The 10,670-nt window shown below is 41.1% G+C and overlaps 1 protein-coding gene across 1 annotated transcript in view; it reads left to right on the forward strand.

Moving 5' to 3' along the window:
• The window catches only part of Srp68 (signal recognition particle 68), a 57,012-nt gene extending 49,392 nt beyond the window's left edge, over positions 1–7,620 (forward strand). Inside the window, exons 11-12 of the mRNA XM_080273548.1 lie at positions 2,208–2,348; positions 6,502–7,620. Coding sequence (XP_080129674.1) covers positions 2,208–2,348; positions 6,502–6,756 — 396 coding nt within the window. The 3' untranslated portion in view covers positions 6,757–7,620. The remainder of the gene's footprint in view (positions 1–2,207; positions 2,349–6,501) is intronic.
• The last annotated feature ends 3,050 nt before the right edge of the window (positions 7,621–10,670 follow it).

Genomic DNA, 10,670 nt, shown 5'->3' on the forward strand with positions numbered 1-10,670 from the left:
AAACAGACTTAAAAAATGGGTGACAGTGAGGATGAGTTTACTGTGAAATGATGGAGGTCAATGGAATGTGATAAACATATTGGTCTTTGTTTTTTATTTGCCTCAGGTATACTGATTATTTCTTTTGCCTGTATTCTCTTAGTATCACTAAGAATCATCTGTATTTAACCCATTCAGCCACATAACATTTTGTATTTTGTCTTCCTACATCCAGACAATTTATCTAGCTTGAGATGACTTTGTAAGTTGTACAGGTTAGATACAGCCTGCAGTAACTTTTTAACTGCTACACTTCTTTCTGATGCTAAATGCAGTCACCAGGATGTAGCATGAACTTAACAGGTCATCATAATGAAGCATTTAACTCCATTACTTTGGTGACATATTAAGTTGACTTTATTATTGCCATCTCCAGACAGCTGTTTTCATCTTACGAGAGTTTTCGATTGGAGAGGTAAGCTGTACAGGTAGCATTTATTAATCATTTCAGTATGAGAGGTATTTCATAATCATCATCATCCAGACCGATTTTTTCCACCCAAGGATTGGATGAGGTATAACCCAGGGAGCCAGACAAAACCTGTTAGAATGAAAAACAAACCAGAATCTGCCCATTTGGATGGGACACACCCCCTTTCAAGCCCTGGAACCATGACTCCATATCACAGGCACAAACATCCACACATACATGCTTCATATCACCTGTCACCTACTGTCAGTCCAATGACTGTCACTTCACTGGAGAACAGGTGTGCCCAGTCGTTTTCATACACCTCTCCCTACAAGATTGGAGAATATCCTCTGGAGATAGCAAGAATCCATCCATCCATCCATCATCCAATCCTGTGTTGCCCGACGAGGAGCACAGGAGCCTGGGGGCCAGGCAAGTTGGTCCTGACATTTAAGATGAGAGTGACCAGTCTCACTCATCCCTGAGTGGCATTACGTGAGCAGTAAACCCCACCCACCCGTTTGATATAAACCTTCATCAGCTCAATCTGGTTGGGGTGCCTTAATTACCCACTAAACCACCAGGCGCCATAATTTGGTTATATGGTTACCACTCAGGGTAGTAAATGGTTGCCTGGTGTACAGGAAACCATTTGGTTTGTCACTCAGTGTAGTCACCCACAGGCAGAAGGAAGAGGAAAGAAGGAAGGAAAGGCAGAAGAGGGAGTGTAAAGTCACCCGTAGGCAGAAGGACGAGGAAAGAATGAAGGAAAGAAAGACAGCAGAGGATGGAAGGAAAGAAGGATGGAGGAAAGGGCAGACACCTGAGAGCAGCACTACATCAGGTGAGTGGATGGCAAGTGCCCCCACCTACCACTGAGATAGCAAGAATAAAATATATAAATACATCATAGGATTGAAGGGGTCAGCAACATAGCCAATAGAGTTGAAAAGCAAATCTGCATGTGGAAACTGATGGAGGAGCCCATTGTGTTGCTGTCGTGGTCCCAGACTTTTCTTGGTATCAACCCTTTGACCTATAGGTTGAGGACTCCCTTCTCCAGCAGTCCGCCATCTTCCTTTCGGGGAATAGGAAGGGAATTGAAAGATGTTTTTACATGTTGTTGCCTGCCCTAGGGTGGGAAAGGAGGTCAAGATGATGATGATGACTACCCCAGTCTTTCTGGTTGAGCAGACCCATCAATCACAGGCAAACTATCACCCCTGCAGTGTCATCCTATACAGCAGACAGCACTTTGCTGTGGGGATTAGTGTGGAGGTTTGGTTCGTGGGTGGACACTGCATTTGTGTCCACCCAGTTAACAGGTACACCACCTCACCCCATCATTTGGCTGTATGGTTACCATTGAGCGTTATAATTGATTTCCCAAGTTAGAGAAAACCATTTGGTTGTCACTCATTGTGGAGCCACCTGAAGTGAAAAGAAGAGTAATAATTAGTGACAGGAATGAAAGGGGAAGTAGCAAGAGAGGAGGACAGACACAGAAGAAAGATAGGCATGAAGAAAGAAGTAGGTAGCACTACATTAGGTGAGTGGATGATGGGTGCCTCCACCTACCACTTGTAGTAACCAGCTAGTGTAACCACCCAGTTATATCGATGTCACCACAGGAAAATGTTCCTCTCCAGCACCTGGTAGGAGAAATTAGTAGTAGTTTAAGGATTCTTTTTTTCTGTTCACTGTGTTATTGTTGTGCATTTCTTAAATTTTGTATGTACTGTATTAATCTTTTTAGGAGCCAAGTATGGTAAGGGGGCTGGAAGAACTTGCAGCTTTGGTGGACAGCAAGAAATTTACTGCTCATGCTCAAGCCATCCTTGCTACTGAATCCTCATCTACTCCTAATGTATCGAAACTCTCAATTAAAGAAAAGAAGGTAAGAACGCAGTTGGGTTGCAGACATCTTTTGTCGATATTAATAAAAGTGAGAGTGGAAAAGTGTAGGCAGACCCGCAATTTTTTTTATAATTTCTGAAGTTTGTGATGATGATAGAACATCAGACTTTTTTGTAGTCTTGCTTGCAAGTCCTCATCAATTCCTAATATTCATTCATCATCCAATCCTGTGTTGCCCCATGAGGAGCTGGGAGCCCGGGGCTAGGCAAGTACTGTATCAAAACTTTAAATGAAAGAAAGAAGGTAAGAACACATTTGTGTTCCAGTCTTATTATTAGATAAAGATTGAGGTAGAAGAATGTCAGTGATAATTGTTATTGGAATGAAGGACTAAGATTAATGAAAAACGTATAGCTTTACCTATATGCAGCATATTTTTCAAGCCATTCTAAGTGAATTTTTAGGTACATTTTTGTTGTCCAAGCTGGAGTTTGGGATTTGAAGTGCATCTGGGGGGGCTTGGTATCCGTTGGCAGACACAGTCAGGCTACAGTAAACCCTCGATATACAGAACCTTGTTTTAACGAATTTTGGTTTTAGCGACCACCTTGAGCTGGCTGAATGTTTTGTTCATTTAATGAATTTTTGTTCAGTAAAAGAATGGACTCTTGGGAAACACCGACCAGTGTGGTGTCCACACACACGCGCGCACACACACCAGTCATTAGATGGCCAGCATTGTGAGAGGAGCCATAAATAGAGCATTTATTGAGAAAAAGAGCCATTTAGACTAAGCTCTATGTTATTGTGTATGACTGTATGGCTGAGTGATGCACTACACTTAACCCCTACACCGCTGGCTTGTTTACCAATGACTTGCGTGTGCCGCGGGGTTATTTGGGCTCCGACAGACTCTCAAAAAATATTTGCCAAAAATCAGTTATTAGTCCTAGAATAATAAAATTACATATGCTTATGGCACATACCTTCAGCTTTCTCCTGGAATGATTGTTGAGCCTTCGTCAGTTACGGTAGGACTTGTGGAGACCTCTGAAGTAGGGTAACGAAGTCTCCACTTTACACTTCCCGACAACCCGTAATATGATTACCACAGCCAGATACAAACACAATAAACACTATTCTACAATTTTCAAGTAGTTTGGGATCCATACTAAAAAAAAAAAACACTGTGAAAGCAATGGAAATTACGAGCGCGTCTGATCGTCGCACTGGCACTAGTTCGCTCTTAGTAGTCTGTCATTTATTATTCATAAAACCCCTCACACTTTATATTTCTATTACTATATAACACTTATATATATCTACAGTCTTTATTCATAAGTTTCCTTCAGTAGTATTAGTTTATTGTCACTGTAGGGATTCAATTTCTTTCAGTAAAATACGTAGCATTCACTTTCTCGTCCTGTATACTGGCATTGAGTGAATGTCACTTTCATCTTCACTCTCATAACTCATAGCATTCAGACATGCTAGAGTGAAACTTTCACTTTCATTACTCCTAGGGTATATACTCGTATTCTTATAATACTACTCATTTACATTTCTATTTACGTTCTCTATTTTATTTACGTTATTTACATTTCTATTTTATTTACACTGTGTTGTGCACTGTCACTTGAAATAACTTATAAAACTGTTTTCCATTGTTCACGTATATTTACATTCATTACTTTCACTTGCTGTTTACACATTATTTACACATTATTTACAATTCCACTTGCACTGTTTTACTCAATAGAAAGATCGTAGTCACTCTTTTATCAATTGTCAGCCCTTTACCTCTTTCCACACGAGGTTTAGTAGGGGGTAAAGGTCACAGGGCCATTTGCATGGGGGTGAAAAAAGGCCTTGAAGTCAGCAAGAAGAAACATACGTACTCTCACTTCGGAAGTTGAGAGTAACCTGATAACGGAGGGCTAGCGTGGAGGCCTGCTAAGGGGTTATTCAGGGTTACCAATATTACTTCTTGAAACAGCTAAGTCTAGCACTGATATGATTGGCAGGAAATCTAGACAATACATTATAAATTTGGTAGTTCCAGGTGAATGTAAATATCACTTAGGTTTCTCCCTTCCCTCCTTACATGTATATTTATTTCGAAAATAGATTAGAGGCCTACTTAGGAGATATATTTTCAGAGCTACCAATGTTAGATCTTGAAACATCTTTGTTTAGCACTGATATGATTGGCAGGAAATCTAGACAATACATTATAAATTAGGTAGTTCCAGGTGAATGTAAATATCACTTAGGCTTCTCCCTTCCCTCCTTACATGTATATTTATTACGAAAATAGATTATAGGGCATATTTCAAGGGGAAAAAAACAGCGAAAATTAGTGAACGAGTGCACGTGAGGTGTTGTCAGGTGATAATTAGCCAATTCCAGGTGTTTGGCACTCTCACTTACCTTATTTCTTTCTTGTATATATTATTTGGTATAAGAATAGGACATAGGGCTTATTTCAATGGATGAAATCAGTGAAAAATTCCAGGGAAGATTTACTTAGCGTAGCACGGCCGGGCAGGCGAGAGGATAGGGTAATGGAGGGGGGGTAGGGAGGGGAGTCAAGAACGGGGAGAAATGGCTAAATTGTCAACAATGGATGGGAGTACAGATGAGATTAGGAGTGCTGACTAGTGTTGGACATTGGCAGTACTGATAGATGATACAAGCCCCCACTTGGAAGCCCGGGTGAATTCAAAATAACACAGAATCACGAAAGTGACGCCCCGCGGTTAAGGGGTTAAAGATCCTTGTTCAGTAAAAACCCCGACACCTGGGGAGTTACCGAACAGCATGGTGTTCGGCTTTAATGTCAAGGGTCCAGTACCAATTAGTTCATTATATCAAGGGTGTACTGTATATACTGTACTGTATATATAAAATATAACCCTCTTGCACCCTGATTTTATGCACATAGTGCTAATTCTGTTATATTTATCAGTTACTTGTTCCTGCTGGCAATTTTTATTCCCTCCAGGCAAGTACCAGCTGCACTAAGGGCGGTATTGTAGGATGTTTAGGAAGCTTACTAACCAGCTGCACTAAGGGCGGTATTGTAGGATGTTTAGGAAGCTTACTAACAGCTATTCCTTATGTATCTGTTTCTGATATCTGCTGTGGTACTATATTCTTGTGTGTTATTCATGCAGTCTTTGTTATTATTGAAAAGACTTAAGAAGCTAACCAGGGGATATTAATGAGTAGTTTGGATGATGAATCATTAAGGAAGAGGTGTTAGGGTGCCTCCTTACCTGAGAAAATTACGGGCCTAAGACTGCTCCTGACCTCGCTTGGAGAGATGCAAAATGGGCTTGTTTTGAAAAATACTTAGGCCAGATTCATATCACTTTGACAGACAACAACAGTGCAGCTTGGTTTCAGTGAAGACGGCTTTTGAATCCAGTCTGTCAGCTTAGATGAAAAAAAATGCATTTTGTATGTGTGTGTGTGGGTGTGTGTGTGTTTTGTGTGGTGTGGTGTGCATTTGTGTGTGTGTGTGTGTGTGTGTTTTGTGTGGTGTGGTGTGCATTTGTGTGTGTGTGTGTGTGTGTGTGTTTTGTGTGGTGTGGTGTGCATTTGTGTGTGTGTGTGTGTGTGTGTTTTGTGTGGTGTGGTGTGCATTTGTGTGTGTGTGTGTGTGTGTGTGTGTTTTGTGTGGTGTGGTGTGCATTTGTGTGTGTGTGTGTTTTGTGTGGTGTGCATTTGTGTGTGTGTGTGTTTGTACATGCGAGAGAGAGAGAGAGAGAGAGAGAGAGAGAGAGAGAGAGAGAGAGAGAGAGAGATGCTTGAATGGTGAATGAATGTGTGGGTGGCCCTTATCATTGAGTTTGGTGTTAATTAGTTCTCCTTTTGTTGTATTTTCTTTTTTCTTATGTTCCAAGTGCTACCCCAGCCCACCTTTGTTGGGAAAAACTGGTTGATGATGAATGATGATGATTATGATGATAATGAAGGTGATATAATGCAGCTTCTGTAATTGAACCTGGGGAATGTTTCAAAGCTGTAACCCCTCAGACAATGCTGGAGAGGGATGTCTTTGGATGGTGGCATGGCTATAACTGGGCAGCTCCACTGCCTTGTTATGCAAATGTCCCTCAACTTCTTCCCTATCTCCAGAAAGTGAGATGTTTAGCTTGTTGACTAATTCAATTTCCACTTTTGTCCAGCTGCTGATTGAACGCTTAGATGAGTATGTGGAGGACACCCGGCTAATGTCTTCAAACCCCTGTGTGGCTCAGGTCCCACCACCTATGACCTCCGTGCACTGCAAGCCACTCTTCTTTGACCTCGCCCTCAACCACATTGAGTTCCCATCCCTGGATGATAAGATAGAAACCAAGAAACAGGTGCCTGGTGGGGTGGCAGGAGGTCTAACTGGCTTAGTGAAAGGTCTTTGGGGGGGCTGGGGTAGTAAAAAGTAACTTTTATATTCAGAAAGTAGCTTGGTGGTTGGGGTGCTGGAGAGGGCTTTCATGTGGTGGCACAGAAATAACTGGATGGCTTCACTGCTCAGTTATACAGTGTTCCCCAGCCACCTCCCTATTCCCCAAAAGGAGGATGTTGGATTGCATAAGGGCAGCTTCAGCCTGTAGTCCACTGGGTTCACATCCAGGTAAAGCCAGGTCCACGCCAACACGTGGTAAATAGACATCTGGTAGTTTAGTGGTAGACCTCTCAGGCCACAGCATGCTGTGGCTTATGCACTATGGGTCAAGTCCCAGAAGTGAATAGAGGTTTTCCATGAAAAATGCTACCAGGGATGTAGGTCAGTCTCCTACTCTTAAATGCTCTGGACAACAGTAGCCTACTAGCCTTAGGTCCCCATGCTTCAAAGGGAGCAATATGGGCTTACAATTTTTTAAGTAGGTTAACTTTAGGGCCTGATTTCTCATCAGCATAGGAGGTTTTCTAGCACTTCTTCCCTAATTATTTAATATGTGTACCATTCTGCACATATTATATTGGAAATTATTTGTCAGTGCCAGTGTTGATTGCATAAGTATCATGTACTGTATGGGATTATTGTGCTAAATGTAGAAGTAATTGGTCAGAGAGAGGTGTTAAGTAACCTCCTTAACTGACAAACTTATGATCCTTGGGAAGGTTCTGTGCAGAGGAATTAGGCGAATAAAGAGGAAAATATTGGTTTCATATTCATAAGGCCATTGTATTTGAAAGATATGGATAAAAAATGAGTTTGTTTTGGTGACATATTAGTACCAGTAAAGGGACTGCTGTAAACTTTGTATTATAGAAAGAAGCTGAATTTGTTTCAGTGTGTAATACATTGTACATTTTATTCATAACCTTGTAACTTTATGGTGTACAGATTGATCTGATATGGTAGGTGACATCAGTTTTTCAGCTTGAAATTCATGCTTTAGGCCTATATTTTTCATAAAAGTTAACCCTTATAAACACTGATTATTCATTACATCTGTGTGTATACTCATTACCTGTACTAGTAGTCCAGATGACAGCATTATCATATACACTTCAGTTGCACCCAGTTCTTAACTAAGTAACTGAAGGAAGAATCTGTCCCACTGGCATGTACAAATCATATTTATGAAGAAACAAAAAATGTGTGCATATAGTTTGCTTGTGAGTTGGAGCCAAAATCTTTGAAGTCTTAAGTGATGTATGAATGTGTGGCTTACGTCACTGGACATGGCGTTCAGTAATTTTCCCCTCTTCTTTTTATCATACCACCCTGTCACACTGGTAGGAATTAAGGTTATTATCATATAACCAATTTATAGCACTTGGTGGTTTAGTGGATAAATAAGGTGCTCCAATCAGACTGAGCCTGTGTAGGTTTATATCCAAGGGATGATTGGGATTTATTGCTCACGTAATGCCACTCAGGGATGAGTGAGGCTGGTCACTCTCATCTAAATGTCAGGACCAACTTGACTAGCCCCAGGTATCTACACTCCCCATGGGGCGACATAGGATTGGGTGATGGATGAATGGATGGATGATGATGGTGGTGGTGATTTTATTATTGTACAACTCAGAGGCCATAAGAGTGTAAGTATTGGTACCCACCTTATTTGATGGGTGTGAGAATATTTTTATGGGCTATGAAACACCAAGAGTGAAAGCTGTAGGTATAGAGCTGTTTACACTTTCCCATTCCTGCACGCCACCCAATCCCATTTTTTCATAGCAGTCAGAGCCCTTGATGCAGATTCTCAAGAGGCTCCTGGATTCAGGTATCTTTCATAGTTCCAGTTGGTATGTGTGTGTGGGGGGGGAGGGGGGAGTGAGTGAGTGATGTACTGGGTGGCTTGCACAAGCCCTCTTCATGGGTTACTGGCACATGGAATAAACCTGTTTCAATTCTGTTTATAAAAACTGCAACATAAACATGCATTGGCCTTGGTCACCTAATAGCAGCTCTCTATGCTGCTTGATCTTTGGCAGCCTCCCTGTTTGATTCATTATCCCTGAGGTCATGTATGTGAATTTCAAAGGAATACTGATCCTAAGAGGCTGAAAGCACTTTGTCATTGGAACATTTTGAACTATAAATTTTTTGTACTCTGGTGTAAGTGAGGGAGCCTTTCAAATGAAGAGATAAGTGGATTTGAAAACTAAAGGTACAGATTTCAAACTAATAAGTGGGTCTGTTGATACCTGATGTGAATAATTGGTAAAGTTCACGACTGTTATACTTAAAATATATATTTTTTAATTCCAGTTTTGGAAGGGATTTCATTAAGGTTCAGGGATAATTTTGTACTCCCCGATATAAGGCATGTATTTTTTATTTTAGGAATTAATGCATTTGAGGAACACAAGCCAAGCTTATTTGAGCTTAGGTATGTAAGATTAAGTTAAAATGTGCCTTCTGTAATTATAACTCAAAACTATCATAAATTCTTTACTGTATGTAGCTGACTACATTTGAGAATTCATAATGTATTAATTGTGATTTCTATTCGTATTTACCTCCTGACAGGATATTCTGAGTACACGAGCCTATCCTTTAAATGTTTGAAGTTCATGGATTGTTGATTCCCCCCCCCCCCCCAGTTAGCATAGATGTTTAGTCGGGTATGGTTTATGAGAGCAAGATGGAAAAAAATTCCTGTAGAATAGTTAAGAAATAATAGTTGTGTTTCAACCCTTTCAGCTGATTAACCCCTTGAATCTGGTGATGTGTTTTAGCAAGATATTCTTGCCACTTCCACTTATATTTCATTCAGCTTTAGGGAGCTCTCTTGTAGTGAGAGGGTTAATGAAGGCTAAATCTAACTCCTCAGACTTGAAAAGTCTCTCCCAGAATGTTTAAGTAGCAATAGCAACATGGGAAATATGTGATCAGAGTGACGGGTTTAAAACTGTTAATCTCTCGGGACACTTATTATTTTTATCCTCCCCTTACCTATGTTGCAAGTATGGGGTTGGGAAAAAACAAACTAGAAATGAAACAGGAATAGCCACCAAGCAAGTGGTTGGTAACATGAGGTGCACATTCAGGCCTTCAGATCTCTTGGTCTGCCTTACATGTTCTCCATTTCCACAACAAATTACAGGTATGTTCTTACTCCTTTCTGTTCCATAAAATGTTCATGTAAGCAACCCCCAGATAAGAGTCAGCTTTGGGGAGACCATGTAGTGAAGCTAATAATGAAGATCATGGTTTGTATTTTAAGGAAGCTCCCAAGCTCCTCTCCTTTGCAATTTATTTTTGGATATTCTATCTATCTGTCTATTGTCAGACGACTCGACCCAATATGGGGTGGTCACAAACAAATTGCCTGCATGTCGCCCTGTCCCCTGCCATTTCACTGACCTGCTCCCAACTTGCACTCCTCTCTCTCATACATCTCTCTACTCCATCCCTTCATCTCATCCTTGGCCTCCCCCTCCACCTCACTCATACACTCCTCATCAGTCTCTCACTCTCCACATGGCCAAACCACCTCAATGTGTTTCTCCTAACGCTTCCTATCACATCCATATCCACACCACAACGCTCCTTCAAGTCCTCATTTGTCAGTCTGTCTCTCCATGTGACTCCACATGTTCCTCTCAAATAACTCATTCCCACTGCTCTCTCTTGACTTGTGTCCCTCCAACAACGTCCAAGCTTCATTTCCATACGTTAGAGTTGGTGTCACAATACTGTCATGTAGTAACTTTTTCACTTCGATGCTCATCTCCCTGTTTCTTATCACTGCTTTCAAGGAACCAGCAACCTTTTCTTCCTTGCTGCACCCTTTCAAGCACTTCACCCTCCAAACTTCCATCCTTACTCATCACACTACCCAAGTACTTAAACGTACTCACATTTTCCATTTCCTCCTCATCCAACCTCACTGTA

This window comes from Coenobita brevimanus, chromosome 55 (assembly GCF_032717465.1).
Source record: "Coenobita brevimanus isolate Jiangsu-jjx chromosome 55, ASM3271746v2, whole genome shotgun sequence".
Classification (NCBI taxonomy): Eukaryota; Metazoa; Arthropoda; class Malacostraca; order Decapoda; family Coenobitidae; genus Coenobita; species Coenobita brevimanus.